This window comes from Balaenoptera acutorostrata, chromosome 20, assembly GCF_949987535.1.
Source record: "Balaenoptera acutorostrata chromosome 20, mBalAcu1.1, whole genome shotgun sequence".
In the NCBI taxonomy this organism is placed as follows: domain Eukaryota; kingdom Metazoa; phylum Chordata; class Mammalia; order Artiodactyla; family Balaenopteridae; genus Balaenoptera; species Balaenoptera acutorostrata.
The window spans coordinates 45528981-45546971 of NC_080083.1; the positions used below are offsets into that span (position 1 = coordinate 45528981).

Below are 17991 nucleotides of genomic sequence, written 5' to 3' on the forward strand. Positions count from 1 at the left end.
TCTATTGGGCTCTCTTGGGACTTCCCTGGTGGTCCAGTGGTTAAGACTCCGCACTCCCCATGCAGGGGTCCTGGGTTCAATCCCTGGTCAGGGAATTTGACCCCACGTGCCGCAACTAAGAGGCTGCGTGGCGCAGCTAAGACCCGGCGCAGCCAGATAAATAAATAAATATATATTTTTCAAAAACCCTATACTTATTGGGCTCTCTTGCCCACCCCTCGCCAACCCCAATCTCAAATTCCAGTTCAGCAGCACGGTGTCGGGGGTACAGGCAGCTAGAGCAGATTGCCAGGAGCTGCAGCTTGGCCCTTTATCATGGCCGTCGAAATTGCTGCCAGGAGGCTGAGTGGAGCAGAGGGGTGGAGAGAGGGGCACAGGCTCATCTGCGGTTGCTATGGCGCCCCATCCCGGATTTGCCCATCTCTCCTAATGGAGCAAAGGGCAGAGCGGGGGAGGGAGGAAGAGAGAGAACGACTGGTCCCTTCTGTCTCTCCCTGGAGCATCTGATGTAGGGTGGGGAGTGAGCCTAGATATTGGATAAGCGGGGGAGGGAAGAGTGGTATGCCAGGATTAAAAGGGTTTGCGACGAGGGGCCACACTGAGAGAGCAGGGAACACAGCCCTCATGCCTACGTCCAGAAGCCAGCTGATGACGTGAAAGAGAAGAAAAAAACAAGCAAGACAGCGTGAGCATGAGAGAGAGGAAGAGAGGAAGAGAGAAAGCAAGGATAGGAGGTGTGCAAGCAGGCAGCCCTAGACTGCGGCCAGCCTCTGCCTGGGATCTCCTGAGCCTCCAATACCCCGGGCAGCCTGGACCCCAGGGTCCCTGAGAGCTGCCCCAAGGATGGGCACCAGGGCAGTGGTCATGCCTCCTCCTGTGTGGGGGCTGCTGGGCTGCTCTTTCCTCTGTGGCTGGGCTCTGGGGGGTCCGAGGCTCCTCCGCTCTCTGCCCGCGCTGTCCTCCCAAGTCAAGCCAGGATCTGTACCCATGTGGGTGCCCCCGGAGGGGGCTGAGGCAGCCCTGGCTTTTCTCTACTCTGGAGATGCCCAACAGCTGTCAGGGGCTAATTGCAGTGAGCGCTATGAAGCCCATGGGGCAGGAGCCAGACCAGGGCTCCCCCCAATCCTATGGAGGGCAGCGGGCACCATTACGCAGGCTGCCAATTTCCTCAACATGCTGCTACAAGCCAACGACATCCGGGAGTCCAGTGTGGAGGAGGATGTGGAGTGGTACCAGGCACTGGTCCGCAGCGTGGCCGAGGGGGACCCAAGGGCATACCGGGTTTTGCTGACCTTTAACCCTCCACTGGGGGCCAGCCACCTGCAGCTGGCCCTGCAGGCCACCAGGATGGGGGAGGAGACCATCCTTCAGGACTTGTCCGGGAGCAGGGTGCAGAAGGAGAGCCCAACCGGGGCCCTGGACACCCCTGACCTGCAGAAGCGGGTGCTGACCAATGACCTAGGGAGCCTTGGCAGTCCCAAGTGGCCACAGGGGGATGGATATGTGGGGGACTTGCAGCACGTGAGGCTGTCTCTTCCCTTCCTGGAATGCCAGGAGGGCCGGCTCCGTCCGGGCTGGCTTATCACACTCTCAGCCGCCTTCTATGGACTCAAGCCAGACCTCAGCCCGGAGATCAGGTAAGTGGGTTTTGTGCAGGATTTGATGCTATTGTGGATTTGTGGGGTGGGGGGCCCAAGTCCAGCCAGCTGTGCGTAGGCCATTTGGTATGCACATGTGTGGGGGACACAGGTGTGTGTATTTGCATTCAGCTGTGTATATCTGCAGTTGACTCTGGGAATCTGCAACTGTGTGTTAACATATACAGGTGTGTGTATGTACTACATATAAGTCACTCCATTTACAAGTAGGTATACACGTGTGTGTGTACAGATGTGTGGACATAGCTGGGCATAGGTCCTGGCCTCCAGGTCTGAGTAGTGGGTACAAGGCAGGAGAGGGCTTGGTGCGGGATACAGTTACAATTCATGCACTGGCTTCTCAGAGGAGTCAGATGGGCACTTCGGGAGTGAAATTCGCTGCTCCCTAGCAATCTAGAACTGTAAAAGGAGGCTTCTGCTAGGGAAGGAGAACACTTGGGGGGAGGCTTGGAACCATTGCCTTTTCTGTCCAGGAGTTGGCCAGATCCCCAGGGCTACTCCCAATGGCTATATTCTTATATCAAGTCCTGACCCCAATAGCCTATGATACTCCTCAAATAACTGACTTCCTCCCTCAGCTGGAGTAAAGAGGTGATTGGGAGCCATGATGGGAAGGAGGGAGCAGATGTATAGTGTACCGCAAAGCATTCAACAATCGACCTTGTTTTCCCAGCTCTGTGTCCCCATTCGTTGTCCCCGGCAGAGTTCCTCTCCTGGCCACAGGCAGCCTGGCTCCTTGCCAGCTCTCTCCCCATTCAGCCCAGAGCAGGGGTTGAGAGCCCTTGGGCCAGGCAGCTCTGACTCTGGGCCCCTCTATTCCATATCTCCTTTGCTGTGATCAATTCAGACCTGGTTTGGGCAGAGTGAGGGGGTGGTTAATAGCTGCGCTTTGCGTGCGTGTATGTGTGTGAGTGTGTATATACATGCAGTGGGGAAGTGTGAATATCCCTTTCAGACAGATCATCAGAGCTGCAGCTCCCATATGTCTCGCCCCCTCCCTTTCCCATTGATAGAAATCAGGAAATGCTAGCATGTTGAAAACCTGAGGGATGGGGGGCGGGGGCAGGGAAAAACCTAAGGGGAGGAGGATTGTTGCAGAGACAGCGAGGGTTAACAGCACTGGAGAAATGGCATGCGTGTGTGCCCTCTCTCCTGGCACACTGCAGCCACTGTGCTAAAGTTTGTAGAGCTTGCATTGCCTCATAGTCTGGGGTCCAAGAACACATGTCCACCTTGGCATCCTTCACTGTACCCCTAACTGCCAATTCACTGCCCTAGGGGGCAGGTGCAGATGGACGTAGATCTTCAGAGTGTGGACATCAATCAGTGTGCCAGCGGCCCAGGCTGGTACTCTAACACACACCTGTGTGATCTCAACAGCACCCAGGTAAGGATACAGAGGGTGGGGGTGCTGGTGTCCTGCCTCCCTCCCCTTTCCCATCACTGCCATCAGGAGCAGCTGACAAAGGCACACCAGCCTCTCCGGGCTTCAGGGAAGTTCCTACTGATAAGATAGATAGAGATGAGATACCAGGCTTTTTAAGAGTGAGGACACATACAGCCTAGCCCCTTCCCCCACCCGAGACAGCCACCTTCATTCCTTTGCATTCTCAGTGTGCTCCCTGTCTGCTCTCCCTTCTGGTACTGGGTGCTCCAGGATCCCTTCCCAGGACCGCCTCCTGAGCCTCTATTAATCGTCCCCTTTCCTTCTCCTGAGCCACATTCTCCATGTCAACAGAGCTCTGGGCTCCTTCTGACCCACAAAGGATGTTCTGTTGGGTGTTTGTTGAAATAAGTAGAATTGCTGGTTGGGGTGTAGGAGGAGACTAACCAGAGAAGGAACTTGAAGAGCTCTGGGACTGGTAAAGGTGATGGAACCCAGGCGAGATGCTGGCAAAATCAAAGCCGTGGATGCAGGAGAATCTGGATAATGGAAAGCAATGGTTGGTAATCCTGCAAGCCCAGTACTGGGAAACTGGCAGGTCAGTGAACTAATCCACTCCACAGTTACACTGACTGCATGCTTGTTCCTGAGCTGAACCAAAGCCAAGGGGAGCCCTGCAGGCTGCTGGGAGGTGTGGTGGGTTTGGGCATCTGTTGGTCTTCAGGGCACATGTGTTTGGAGCTATCAGTCCAGGGATGGATAAGGGCTCCCATTGTCCAGTGCACTTTTTTTTTTGTTTGTTTTGTTTTTAATTTTATTTATTTATCTATTTTTGACTGTGTTGGGTCTTCGTTTCCATGCTAGGGCTTCCTCTAGTTGCGGCAAGTGGGGGCCACTCTTCATCGCGGTGCGCGGACCTTTCACTTTTGCGGCCTCTCTTGTTGCGGAGCATAGGCTCCAGACGCGCAGGCTCAGTAGTTGTGGCCCACGGGCCTAGTTGCTCCGCGGCATGTGGGATCCTCCCAAACCAGGGCTTGAACCCGTGTCCCTTGCATTGGCAGGCAGATTCTCAACCACTGCGCCACCAGGGAAGCCCCCAGTGCACTTTTAAACCCAGCCACATTCGTGTCTCTGGGGATGCATTTGTCTATGGCAGGAACAGAACGTTTTCCAGTGGTCTGAGTAAGAGGGGAAGCTGGGCCACGATTTCAGAAGCACCTTCTAGGGGCTGCATATGTAATCTTCCTTCCTTTGCCCCACTGCTGTCTGTTCCCAGCCACTCCCCACAGTAGGTCTGACCTCATCCACGGGCTCATCTTCCCTGCCTGGCTCTGAGGTCTGCTCTGTCCCCTGCTGGGCAAACATCAGTGGGTGGAGGTGGAATAAAGAGCTGGCCTTGGCATCCCACCAGCCTGGCATTAGCCTGGCATTAGGGCTGGGGAGAGCAGTCCTGCGCCAAAGCCAGATGGCCCTGATGGAGGAAGCTGCTCCTCCATGGGGGCCTTTTCAACCCACCTGTGTGCCGAAGAGGGAGGCTGATGGGGACCCTTGAAGCAGGATGTAGGCACACAGGTGTGGTTGAGCTCAGATTTCTCCCTGCTTCCACCTCCCCAGCACCTTGCTCTAGCATCAGCTGGGCACTGGGAAATGGGACCTGTGAGGCTCCTGTCAGGGCCAGTCTGAATAAAAGGGTGATCCATCTCCATGCTCCTTGCTTGGAGGTCTCTTTGAGAAGAGAGGCAATGGTGGGGGCAGAGGAGGGTTTCCAGGAATGGAAGGCTTCCCAAGGGCTGGGGTGGCTTTCTGGTGGGGCTCCCCAGTGTAGACCCAGGGGCCGTGGATAGGAAGGTAGATGCACCCTCCGTCTCTTCCCAGGAGGAAAAGCCTCATATAAATACCGATTGTGTTTGTCATCCCCACAGTGTGTCCCCCTGGAGAGTCAGGGCTTTGTCCTTGGCCACTACCTCTGCCGCTGCCGACCTGGCTTCTATGGGGCAAGCAGCTCCGGGGGTATGTAACTATGCGGAGGGCCAGGAAGGTGTTTTACAGGCTGGGCTGATTGGAGGGGGGCATCTGGGGAAGAAAGGCAGGTTGGGGTGAGACACTGGGAGAAAACTCATGGAGCAAGGGAAGAATGTCGAGAGAAGCAGGAGAGGCAGGCAGGGTCCAATTTGGGGGTGTCTGTTCCTTCCGAGAATGAGCTTATAACATGCCAGTCTGATGCAAGCTGACCTCGCAGTGAGTCCTAGCCTGGCATCACCTCTTCCTGTTACCCTGCCTTCCCCTGAAAGTACCCACTTCTTCATTCCTACCCATCCTGATGCTACCCCAGGGGCCACAGACCATAAGAGGGCAGGGAGAGAGCTGTGGTGACCATTGGGAGAGAAGGCTGGGGGGTCTCAGGATGTCCCAGCCATGCCCCTCTCCCTGCACCCATCTTGTTCTTTATAGGCTCAGAGGAGGGTGCTGCCCAGCCTACCGGGCAATTCGGGTCCCCTCAAGGCAGCTCCGGGAGGCTGCTGCGGTGCCAACCATGTGCTGAGGGCTGCTCCAGCTGCCTGGATGCCACGCCGTGCCTGGTGGAGGAAGCCCCCGCGCTGCGGGCAGTGGTGCTGGCCTCTCAGACGTGCTGCATGCTGGCCGTCTTCCTGAGCATGCTGGTCTCCTATCGCTGCCGCCAGAGCAAGGCAAGGGAGGCCCCACATCTCTCTTCTACACACGTGTCCTACCCATCCTGAGTCTCTAGCATCAACCAGAGACCAGAGACTACCTAAGACTAGAACTTGAGAGAAATGGGTTCTGGCCCTGATTCTTAATCTAACTCACTATGTGACATGAGGCAAGTGACCTCACCACCTTAGACCTGTTTCCTCACCTGCTCAATGAAGGCATTGGACTTGATTCAAAACACTGTGTAGGCACTAGGGGAAGTGATCTGGCCCCTCAGACATGTAAATAAAATGACAGCACAGCAAAACAGGGGCCAGGATAGAGGTGTCAGTTGCTGTGGCAGCTCAGAGAGGGGACCCAGTCACCCTGCCTGAGATGGCATGGGAAGACTTTCTGGAGAACATGACATTTGAGCCAAAGTTGACGGTCAACTGACAGAGAAGCCAATTTCTAGACAAGGAGGCAGTCTGACCCAAAGCTTGGAGGAAAGCCTGAGATCCCTTCTAGCTCCAGCAACCTCTGATTCTAGCCCAGGTCTGTAGCAAGGCCCAGGCTGGGACTGGGAGGGGCATGGGCCTGGGGTGGCAGGAGCTATATGAAAACTTTGCCTTAGCCAGCCTTAGTGCCAGTGGAGCTAAGAGCCTGCGGTGAGAGTAGCTGTGGATGGAGAGGGCAGAGCTAATGTTACAGGGTGAAGCTTTAGCCCAGGGCCATGGGGTGACCCCTCAAACAGGCCTGAGACCCTCCTGTACCATCCTCCAGGCTCTGTCCTCTTGCTGCCCTGCTTACATACCTCTCTCTTTCCTGGGTTCACAGAGGATCCGGGCATCTGGAGTGGTACTGCTGGAAACCATCCTTTTTGGATCCCTGCTGCTCTACTTCCCTGTGAGTCTGTGGCCAGAGGCTGACCCCACCTCCCAGGATCCCCCATAATCCCAACCTGGTACCCTCCAAGCCCCAGAATCCTTCCTCTCTGCCCTGCTGGGGGGATTCAGAGACCTCAAAATCCTCCAACTCATACCCACAAATGACAGGCTAGTCTAGTGAGCTCTGGAACCAAACAGCCAGGCTTAAAAGGAGCTCTATGACCTGCTGTGTGACTTAGGACAAGTTACCTAACCTCTCTGATAACAAAGCTGCTCCTTTGCAGAATGGAGGTGATGATGCCCTTTATGACAAGGCGGTTAGGAGGATCAGCAATGTGTTTAGCATGGGCCTGGCACACAGTGGAAGTGCAGTGGAGAGCAACTATTTTTGCCCCCTCCCCACCAGGTCTTCATCCTGTACTTCAAGCCCAGTGTATTCCGCTGCATCGCCCTCCGCTGGGTCCGGCTGCTGGGTTTTGCCATTGTCTACGGCACTATTGTACTCAAGCTTTATAGGTAGGGTCTGGGGCAGAGCTTGCTCTCACGCTGCTCACTCCAGGCTACCCCAGCTCATTTACGAAATGAAGTTCTTCACAGCCAGACCCCTACCAGCTCTACTCCTCTGTGCCCCCAAGGCCTGCTCCCATCACTATGGCCCTCCCCTCTGTGTAACTTTTTTGGGGGTAAGAGGAGGTGGTGAACCATGGAAGGGATGGGAGGACAGGGATGTGTGGAGGGAAGGGAAGCAAAAGTCAGCGGCATCTCCCCTCCCTGCATCCACCAGCCACACTCTAACCCTTGTAGAGTGCTCCAGCTGTTTCTGTCTCGAACGGCCCAGCGGGGCCCCCACCTGAGCAGTGGGCGGCTGCTGCAGCGTCTGGGGCTGCTTCTGCTGCTGGTGCTGGGCTTCCTGGCTGTATGGACAGCGGGGGTCCTGGAGCAAGGCGTTCAGCACACGTCCCTGGTGGCGCGAGGCCACACCCACACAGGCCGCCACTTCTACCTCTGCCACCACGACCGCTGGGACTACATCATGGTTGTGGGTGAGCTGCTTCTACTGAGCCCAGCCTCACTCTGGTCCCCCTCCCTGTACCTCCAGGGGTCCTCCTGCCTTGTACCTGTACCCCTGGACTGGGCTCCCCCCAGCACGACCTGCAGAGAAAGGGGTGCATGGCGTATGAGGTGGTACCCGGCCCTCCTCATTTCCCCACAGCCGAGATGCTGCTCCTGTGCTGGGGCAGCTTCCTCTGCTACGCCGCCCGGGCTGTTCCCTCAGCCTTCCACGAGCCGCGGTACATGGGCATCGCCCTGCACAACGAGCTGCTGCTTTCTGCTGCCTTCCACGCAGCCAGGTGAGGACGGGCCCTCCTACCCACCACGCCTCCCACCCTAACACCACTCCTCACCTCTCCCAGGTGAGGGTACCCCCATCCCACAGCCCTCCTTGCAACACCTACTACGCCTCAGCAAGGTGAGGAGGGCCCCACCTGTAGCTCTCTCTCTACCCCACAGACACCCTTCCTGTAACCCATGTCTCACCCAACACCCGAGAAGAGGAAGCATGCTCCACTCCTAACTCCTCTCCCATTCCACACGCCCCACCCCCGACTCTCCTCCACATACAGGCTCCATTCTCCCTGCCTTCTTCCCCCTCACACCCCAACTGTCCTTGCAGCAGGCCTGCTATGAGTGTCCACAAGGATCTGGCCCTGTGGTGAAGGTAGAATCAACCCACAGGGTGGTCCATAACAGAGTTAAGTGCTATAAGCAGCCAGAGAAGGCAAGCTGGAGTAGTCTGGGAGGGCTTCTCAGAGGTGGAGATTAACATGAGCCCTGAGGTGGGAGGGCAGGAAGAAGGAAGAGTGCCCTCCGCACTGCACGGAGCACCTCCAGGAGATCAGGGCGGGGGCTGGGGAGGACAGCCACTGAAACAGGTGAAAGAGGCCACTCCCACCTGTAGCTAACCATCCCCTTCCCACCTCACCCTCAGGTTTGTACTGGTTCCCTCCCTGCACCCAGACTGGACGCTCCTCCTCTTCTTCTTTCACACCCACAGCACAGTCACCGCCACACTGGCTCTGATCTTCATCCCTAAGGTGAGGTCTTCCCCTGGCCTCGATGTGAGGCAGACGCAGCCCCTTTGCCAGGGGCACTGTGGTGCTGCTGTGCCCACAGCACCCTCTCCAGGCCAGGGTGAGAATGACACCCTGGGCCCTGAGGGATTTGGGCCCTAAGCAAGGAGCCCACTTAGGAGTCACGGAAGGAATCTCCGTCTCCAATCCCTGGGCAAGGGAAATAAGAGCTAGAGCCAGGACTTTCCTGGTGGTGCCGTGGTTAAGAACCCACCTGCCAATGCAGGAGACACGGGTTTGAGCCCTGGTCCCGGAGGATCCCACATGCTGCGGAGCAACTAAGCCCGTGTGCCACAACTACTGAGACTGCGTTCTGAGAAGCCCACGCACTGCAATGAAGAGTAGCACCCGCTCTCCGCAACTAGAGAAAGCCCACACGCAGCAATGAAGACCCAACACAGCCAATAAATAAATCAATAAATAATTTAAAAAATAAAAATAAAAACACTTGGAGTTTAAAAAAAAAAAAAAGAGCTAGAGCTGAAGGGAGTCCTTGTAATACAACTGGAAGGTTGGCAGACTCTGAAAATCAACTCAGAAGCAGTTACAGAAAGATAGGTGGTGGGGGGGGGAGCTAAAGGACATGGCTAGGAATTGTGGGGGCAGGGCATTGAGACCCCTGGTCTCTGAGCTAGAGAAAATCAGGAAGGAGAGGGAACAATACTCCTTGGACCCCCAGAATTCCAAATCAGAGGGGGGGTGGTAAAGATTTATGGAGTAAATACATATGCCACGGGACAGGGGGCCAAGGTGAGTCTTTTTCCCGATCATGCCCACCATGGCCAGATCCGGAAGCCGGGAGCTCCTCCCCGAGAGGAGATCTTGGATGAGGTGTACGAGGACGAGCTGGACCTGCAGCGCTCAGGCTCCTACCTGAACAGCAGCATCGCCTCAGCCTGGAGCGAGCACAGCCTGGACCCTGGAGACATTCGGGTAGGTGCTGCCCTCCCCGCCTCCTCTTGATGCTACTTAGGGACTGGGCAGGGGGCACAGCTGCCCTGCCACCCGGGCTGTGTGCCACTGCAGGTCCCCTCTCCTCCCCATAGCTTTTCCTCTAAGACCTGCCTCCCTCTCTTCTCCACCATTGCCCTAAGCTGCTTCCCCTGACTCTACTTGAAGGAGGCCACACAGTGGATAAACCCCCCCTCCCCCCAAAACCCCAGAACCCAGATTCCTGAGGCCCACTTGGCAAGGTAGAGGCAGAACCATGAGTGGAGCTCAAATCACCTTTGTCTCCTGTGTCCTCCACTCCCACTCAGCAGGGCCACCATGACGGGCAGCCTAAGAAACCCCTCAGTCCCCAACATACCAGGCAGTTAGTGACCCTAGGGCCATTGGGGCTGCGTAACTCAGGCAGTGAGTGGCTACCAGGGATTTCCATACCAGGCATTTAGTGACCCTAGGGCCATTGGGGCTGCGTAACTCAGGCAGTGAGTGGCTACCAGGGATTTCCACACCAGGATCCCCTTTCCCTGGACCCAGCAGTGTTAGAGAAAGGAAGTTCTTCCTGAGTCTTACATCAGGAGAGCATCCTTACCGTACTTTTCTGCTTAAAAATATCATTATAGTCACAGAAACCCTAATGAGAGGCTCAGAGGGTAGGAAATAAAGAGACCTGGCGGTAAAGCCCATTGTCTTGTAGAACCTGCATGTGGGAACAGTCCCAGGAAGCCATTTTGTCCATCCCTCCACCTCCCCTGGGGCCCCCTCCACAACTGACTTGTTTACATCCCCCAATTCCTTCCTTGTCTCAACTGCCTCTGCCTCTCTTTCCTCCATATCCTCCTCATCCTCTGAGCTCTGCCTGCCCTGCCGCCTGCCCCCTGGGGATAGGCTGAACTGAGACCCCAATCCAGCAGGCAGGCCAAAGAGTGGAGGCACGCTGCCACAGAGACACCATCCTTGACCCTCCAGTATGGGGAGCCCATGTACCTCCCCTATGCTGGCTGCGGGGAGAGATCCGAAGTACAAAAGACTTTCAAAGCCCCATTCCGTCACTTACACCTGAATATGGCAGTTTTCACGCCCACTGGTCCCACCACCAATCTCATATAATCCTCTTAAGAAAGTGAACACTAGGCAGCCAGTTTTCCTTACTTTATTGAAGCAGAGGCTCAGAGAGGGCAAGAAAATAGCCTGGAGGCACATGATGGGTCAGCAGCCTCAAACCCAGGTTTCCTGCCCCCCAAGCTGGAGACTTCCCACCAGACCACAGTGCCCAGAGAAGGCAGTGGTGTGCTGAGGCCTCGGAGCTGAGCGGGTCAGGCTCGGGAACTAGGTTGTTGGCCCTGCAGGACGGAGAGGTGAATTCTGAGTTTTAAAAGCTGGGAAGGGACACAGCTTGGTGGGAGAGAGATCCCCCAGAGAAAATGGTCTGAGCAAGGGCTGAGGGGCAGAGCAGCACCGCCAGGGGATGGAGAGCTTGGCCCTCACCGCCAGCTCTGCTCCCCCGGTCCCCCCGCCCCCAGGACGAGCTGAAGAAGCTCTACGCCCAGCTCGAGGTCCACAAGACCAAGGAAATGGCCGCTAACAACCCGCACCTGCGCAAGAAGCGAGGCAGCTGGCGCCAGGGCCTGGGCCGCTCCTTCATGAGGTACCTGGCCGAGTTCCCCGAGGCCCTGACCCGCCAGCACTCCCGGGACTCGGGCTCCCCGGCCCGCGGCAGCCTGCCCGGGGGCTCCTCCCGCCGCCGGCTGCTCAGCGCCAGGCTGCTCAGCGCCAGCCTCCGGGAGCCCGCCGCGCCGCCGGCTCTGCGCAAGTCCCGCAGCACCTGCGAGCAGGACCGCGATCCCTGCGGGGAGCAGCACCCGCCTCTGCTCGACTCGCTGCTGCGGAGGAAGCTGGCCAGGAAGGGCCCGCAATCCGAGAGCCGCGAGTCGGCGGCAGCGCCGCCCGCGCTGAGCTTCAGGTCGGCCAGCGCCCACAATCTGACGGTGGGAGAGCGGCTGCCCTGCGCCCGGCGCGCCTCGCTGCACAAGTCGCTGAGCGTCGTGGCTGGTTCCAGGGAAAAGGCCCTGCTCGAGGCCAGCCAGGCCTACCTGGAGGAGACCTACCAGCGGGCGAGGGAGCGGGAGGAGAGAAGGAAGGCAGAGGCCGCCCTGGCCAGCCCAGCGCGGAGGCCCTCGGCCTGGAGGCTGGAGCGAGCTCGAGCGACTCCCCTGTCGGCCCCACCTTCCCCAGCCAAGAGGAGCAGCGTGCACAGCTCCCACGCCTCCAGAAAGCTGCACGAGGAGGCCGTGAGAAGGCTGCCCCACCGGCCCATCCAGCACCAGATCTCCACACCCATCATGGCCACGTCCGGGGTGGGCCTGGGGGAGCCGGGGATGCTGTCTCCCACCTCCACCTTATCTCTGGCCCTGCTGCCAGCTCCCGCCCCTGCCCTGGCACCCATCCCAGTACCCCCACAAAGCCCCAGCCTACTCACCTACATCTGCCCCTGGGAGAATGCAGAACTGCCATCGAAGAAAGAAAATGTGGCTCAGGAAGGCCCCTCGGGGCCAGGGCGAGGCAACCACTCTCCCGCCCCAGGTCGGGCCAGGCTCTGGAGGGCCCTCTCTATAGCAGTAGAGAAGAGGGGGCCTGGGGAGAACGGGATGGACACAGAGGACAGGTGTCTCCAGGGGGAAGCTGATGAGGATGAGGACAGGCCCAAGGTCTTCTCTAAATCCCACAGCCTCAAGACCCCTGTTCAGCAGGGTTCCATGCGTAGTCTGGGACTGGCTATCAAAGCTCTGACCCGTTCTCGGAGCACATACAGAGAGAAGGAGAGCGGGGAAGGGAGTCCTGAGAAGGAGAAGGGCCGAGCTTTGGGAGAGGGTGTGAGGGCATGTCCCAGATCTCCCAGGTCAGGCCGGCCCAAGGCGGTGAGTAAGCAGGCCGCGCTTGCCCCCTGTGATGACGAGGAGTCCCTCCAGAACCAACAGAATGCTCACACAAGCAGAATGCTCCAAGTCTGTCACCAGGAGGGCAGCAGGGAACAAGAAGACAGAGGCAGGAGGCCATCCCGGGGTCTAGGGGAGGGGAAGGTTGCGAGAGCAGGTAAAACAGGGCCTACCACACTGAGGCCAGTCAGGCAGGGCACAGTTAGGGACAAAAATGTTAAGCAAGCAAAAGCAGCCCCTGGGGGGTGGCGGGAACTGCCCAAAGCTGGCCTCCAGCCCCTGGGCAGTGCTGACCAGAGGGTGATAGATGTATGCCCCTGGGAAGTCACCGAGTCAGAAACGTGTCAGCCTGACAGTAGCAACAAGGCCGAAATCTGCCCCTGGGAGGTGAGTGGAGTCCCCGAGGAGGAGGCACTGAGGCAAGATCTAGATGCCTCCCAAGGTGAGAGGGGGAAAGCCTCAGAAAAATCAGAACCCAAAGATGTGGTTGCCATTGCTCAGAAAAAGCCAGAGAGGCTGGTCAGGGGACAGGAGGCAGTGTGTCCCTGGGAGAGTGCCGATCCTGGGGGTCTGTCCCCTCGGTCAGCCCCTCAGGACTCTGACAGAACCAAGGGCAGGTCTGAGACAGTGGGCAGTGTGGAGCCTAGAGAGGTAGAGACACGACCATGGGAAGCCGCTGGCCCAGGAGCTTGTACACCTGACATCACCAAGGCAGAGCTCTGTCCCTGGGAGGCAAGTGAAGGAGGAGAGAATGAGAAGCCGTCCCAGGAGGGAGTAAAGAAGCTCCCCCAGGCAAAGCAGAAAACTCCCAAGAAAGCAATCTTCTTGGAAGAACAGAAACTGGGTGAAGGGTTGGAATCTCTTTGTCAGTGGGAAAGGACAGATTTCCGGGGCCCCTCAGCAGTCTCTACTCAGGCCCCGGGAACCCCCGGGCGCTCGGGGAGTTTGGGCAGTAGCGTCGCTGAGGTGTATCCATGGGAGGCGGGAGATGCTCCTGCTATTGGGAAAGCAGAGATTTGTCCCTGGGAGCGGGGTGAGGAGGTAGTAGGGAAGGAAATGATGAGTCAGAGGACAGGTGGAGAATCTCTCCAGGAAAAGGGAAAAACCTCCAGAAAAGGGAGCTTTGGAGAGACGTGGGAACAAACTGGGAAAGCAGTGCAGAAATTTAGTCAACAGCAGGAGTCAGTGTGTCCCTGGGAGAGCACAACCCCTGGGCACTCCAGCCCACATCTAGAAAACTCCTCATCCAAAGCTGGCGACCAACTCCTCAGCAAGGGAGGAAGCAGAGCAGTGCAGGTATGTCCACGGGAAGATCTCAGGTCAGAGGCAAAGGAAGCAACACCTGCCAAGGCAGAAATCTGTCCCTGGGAGGTGAATGAAAGAACGACAGAGGACTGGACATCGGGACAGGCACCAAAAGGAGAATCTCAAAAGGACAAGGAGAAGATGCCTGGAACATCAGGAATCAAAGATAGCACAACTTGGGAAAAGCCTGAGGGACAGATGCAAAAGCAGGAAGCAGTCTGTCCCCGGGAGAGGGTGGACCCTGGCAGCTTCTCCCCACAACCTGGTCCTCTAGACACAGATAGACCCAAAGCCACTTTCCAGATGTCAGGCAGTATGGGAAGCAAAACTGCTGAGATCTGTCCCTGGGACGCGGAGGAAATCCTGCCTGCTGAGAAGGCAGAGATCTGTCCCTGGGAGGTGAGTGCTGGAGCAGGGGAGAAAAGGGCTTTGGGAATTGAGGCCATTAGGCAATTTCCAAATGATACAGGAAGGGCTTCTGCAGATTTTGGACCTGGAGAGAGAGCTGTTACTGCTCCAAAGAAGCCAGAGAGGCAGGCCCGGGAGCGGGAGGTGGCCTGCCCCTGGGAGAGCTTGGATCCAGGGGGCTCCTCTCGGCATTCAGACACTCTGGGCACCGACAGACCAAAAGCTGGGCTCCAGGTATTGGACCGTGTGGGGTGCAGGCCAGCTGAGGTGTGTCCCTGGGAAGCAGAGGGAGTGCCTACCAGTGAAAAAGCCAAGATCTGTCCCTGGGAGGTGGATGAAGGAGCCCCCGGGAAGGAATCGGAACAAGAGATGGAGACTGATTCCATGGGGCAGAGGGAGAAAACTCTAGAAAAGGGGAGACTCACCTCCCTGGGAGAAGACATATCAAAATGGGAGACAAAACTGAGTCAAGAGCAGGAAGCTCTGTGTCCTTGGGAGAAGGACTTGAGGACACCCTCTGCTCAGGCCCCCAAGGTCTCAGACTTGTCCAGCAGCGGGAGTAGCAGAGTGGCAGAGGGGCACGCCTTGGAAGTGAGTGATGAAGCAGCACAGAAAGGGGACCTGACACAAGACCCAAAGATGGGCTCCTTCCCAGAACAAGCAGAAAAAGCAGAAGTCACTGCTGAAGATGGGGAAAAAGCAAGCAATGAGCTACGACCTATCTGTCCACAGGAGAGCATGGCCCCGGCGGGCTCTTTCTCCCACCCAGACAGTCACTGCCCTGACCAACCGAAAGCCGGTGCTCAGACACTGCTCAGCGCTGGGGGCAGGCACGCCGAGGTCTGCCCGTGGGATGCTCCTGCCATGCATGCTCCCAAACCTGACAGCGGCACCAAAGCTGAGACCTGTCCCTGGGGGGTGACCGAAAGAATCCCTGAGGAAGGGGTGTCGAGACGGGATGGAGAAGGGGAGCCTCAAGAGGAGAAGGAGAAAGCCCCAGAAAAACCAGAGCACAAAGCTGTGGCCATTCAGGCAAAGTCAGAGAGTGCAGATGGGAAACAGGAGGCTGTGTGTCCCCAGGAGAGTCAAGATTGTGGGGGTCTGTCTCCACAACCAGCCCCACAAGCTTCTGACAGAAGCAAAGAAAGTGCCCAGGCAGCAGGCAGCGTGGGGGCCAGAGTAGCAGAAGTGTGTCCATGGGAAGCAGAAGAGGCTCCCTCTGATAAGAAAACAGAAATCTGCCCTTGGGAGGTGAGTCGAGCAGCAGAGAAAGGGGGACTGGAACAAGAGGTGGAGAGAGAATCTCAAGGGCAAGGAGAGACGTTCCTGCAAAAGGCAGGATCTGGAGGGACTGAAGAACACTTTTCAGAAGAAGTAAAAGTCAACAGAGAGCGAGAGACGGTCTGTCCTTGGGAAGGCACAAGGTCAGAAGGGCTCTCCCCCCAGCCAGATGCTCCAGACATGGACCAACCCAAAGTCAGTCCCCACAGAGCAAGCAGTATGGGGAGCAGGATGGCAGAGCTATGTCAATGGGAAGTCACAGATCCAGAAGGAAATAAAACAAAGGGGACCATGGCAGACATCGATATATGTCTTTGGGAGGTAACTGGAGCCCCATCTGAGGAATCTGGCCTCCTGGCTTTAACAGAAACTCAGACAGAGAAACTCTGCCCCACAGCCCCTGAGAACCCACCATGCCTTTTAGTCCACAGACCTCTGGGTGGCTTCCTTCCAGAAGGCAAAAGCCCCTGCCCCAAAGTGAGCAAGCCAGCCAGTACTTTTACTCTGGAAGGTGTCAGAGAACTCCAAGTACCTTCAGAACTTGGGCCGAGAACCAGCTTAGTCCCAGAGCCAACTCTCCAGGAAGCTAAGGCTCAGAAGTCTTCCTCCTTAACCGAAGACCAAGGAGAAGTAGCGTCTAAAGCTCAACACGAAGAACTCACCCCTCCAACTGTCTATCCTTGGGACTGGGAGTAACAACTCCATCAGGTGAGGTGAAACATTGGGTGGCTATCTTTTAGAAGCCAAGGTCCTTTCCAAGTCCTAGGTGTTTCAAAAAAACTGAATCAAACACACTTGGCCACTTTCTCTCTCCAAGGTGGCCAGAAGTCAACTCATTCCAAGACAAATTGTACAAAAAGGGTTTAGCTCAGACCCCAAAAGTTAATCCCATCCTCTCTTTACTTCCAACTCTTCTTCCTGCTCCAGAGAACAAGGGCTGGACCTTCTACTTCTAATGAATCCTCCCATCCAGCTAGAATACTCAACACTAGCCGTCTGTGACAGGACACTCACTTGTAAAGCCAATGTTAGTGATAAAAGGAAATCAGCTGTGCCCAGCCCACATTTTCTCAAAAGCAGACCCATTCTTCTGTGAAGTCTACGAAGGACGTTTTTTGAGAAGAAACTAAACCACGCAAGGCATTGGCAACATAGGGGCTGAGGATTACAGAAGGTTATAAAGGTCACCATAGGAAGCTTAGAAGCCACTTATTCAAGTTCAAAGATAAATCAGGGGGAAAACTTAAATGGCTCAAAAGAGGTGCCTGAAATGCCTTAAAGATCCTGTCATTTTGACTTTGGATCTCCAGGTTCTGCTTTATTCTCTCATACCTGCCCTGCTTGACTGCTGAAGTACAGAGAATCAAGCACACTTACGTCAACATCTGGCATCCAAAGCAACATCAGAGACAGAGAGCATAAAGGGAAAAGCAATTGCTCCAGGTCCTTCCCACGCCAGCTTTAAGTTTAAGCCCAGTTTAAGAAGTATGACTCTTACAAGCCTTTTCAGATGGCCTTCCCTCCTTCCTGCCCCATCTTTTGCCAATCTGCAGAGTTCATCCCACTGCCTCATTCTCCTAGCCTTTCAGTGCTGTCATCAAAGGGACCCCTCTCTGTTGTCAAATGCAACTGGAGCCGGGGGGAATTTCTGGTTCCAATGCAAGAACCACTCCAAATCACTTGCTCTGTAACAGGAGGCCCACATCAGTCTCTTTCCCGAGAAGCCCGAGAAAGAAAGGAGGTCCTGTTTACAGCCAGCACTTTAACTGCCCTCAGAAAGAGTAGTGCTATGAGGCAGGTTAGAGGCCTGAGGGCCAGGGAAAGGGCATCGTGTAAATACAAAGCCTCCTTTCTTAGGGAGCTCTCTCTCGTTCTTAGCTCGGTTCAATTCTCTCAAGTCAATTCAGGCTACCCTTACTTAAGTGGTCCTAGATAACAGAGTGCTGGAATTAGGTGATACTACCAGAGGGGAATGAGGAAGGAGAAAAACATCGGTCACAGACGTCCCAGGATTGGCAGGGGTGAGGTGGGGGTGGACATAGGCAAGACTAAACATGGCACAGGGGCCCACCCTCTAACTGGACAGATACTGATGCCATTCACCAGGAGGAAAAAGACAAAAGAAGGGGACCAAATACCCAATGGGGAAAATATCGGTCTGCATGTAAATACTCTGGGCAGCTACAGGGCTTCACAGAAAAAGGAGCAAAGTGCTCCATTTCCAAAAAGAAGAAGGAATGGAGTAACCCACTTTCAGAGACCAGAGGCCCTTGTTCCATATCTAGGCCTTCCCTCTTACCTAGGTCCCCTGCCCTAGGCTTCCAGAGCAGTAACTAAAGTGTGTTGTTTTTCTGGGCTCTAGCTAGTTAGCCTCACAGCTTCCGAGCCAATGCAAATTCTGCACCT

General features: G+C 56.2%; 1 protein-coding gene across 1 annotated transcript; it reads left to right on the forward strand.

Annotated features, from left to right (window-relative positions):
- The first annotated feature begins 843 nt into the window (after positions 1-843).
- GPR179 (G protein-coupled receptor 179) lies at positions 844-16673 on the forward strand. The gene is made up of 11 exons (XM_057536197.1): positions 844-1637; positions 2937-3045; positions 4965-5052; positions 5494-5729; positions 6529-6597; positions 6985-7094; positions 7383-7621; positions 7792-7930; positions 8569-8674; positions 9497-9643; positions 11179-16673. Exons 1-11 carry the CDS (start codon positions 844-846, stop codon positions 16279-16281), a joined length of 7140 nt encoding a protein of 2379 aa, XP_057392180.1. The 3' UTR covers positions 16282-16673.
- Positions 16674-17991: the final 1318 nt, after the last annotated feature.

Coding starts and splice junctions, on each gene's coding strand:
- GPR179 (XM_057536197.1), top strand. CDS start 844: ATGGGCACCAGGGCAGTGGTCATGCCTCCTCCTGTGTGGGGGCTGCTG. Junction 7,095..7,382: donor ATTGTACTCAAGCTTTATAG/GTAGGGTCTGGG, acceptor TAACCCTTGTAG/AGTGCTCCAGCTGTTTCTGT. Junction 8,675..9,496: donor CTCTGATCTTCATCCCTAAG/GTGAGGTCTTCC, acceptor CACCATGGCCAG/ATCCGGAAGCCGGGAGCTCC.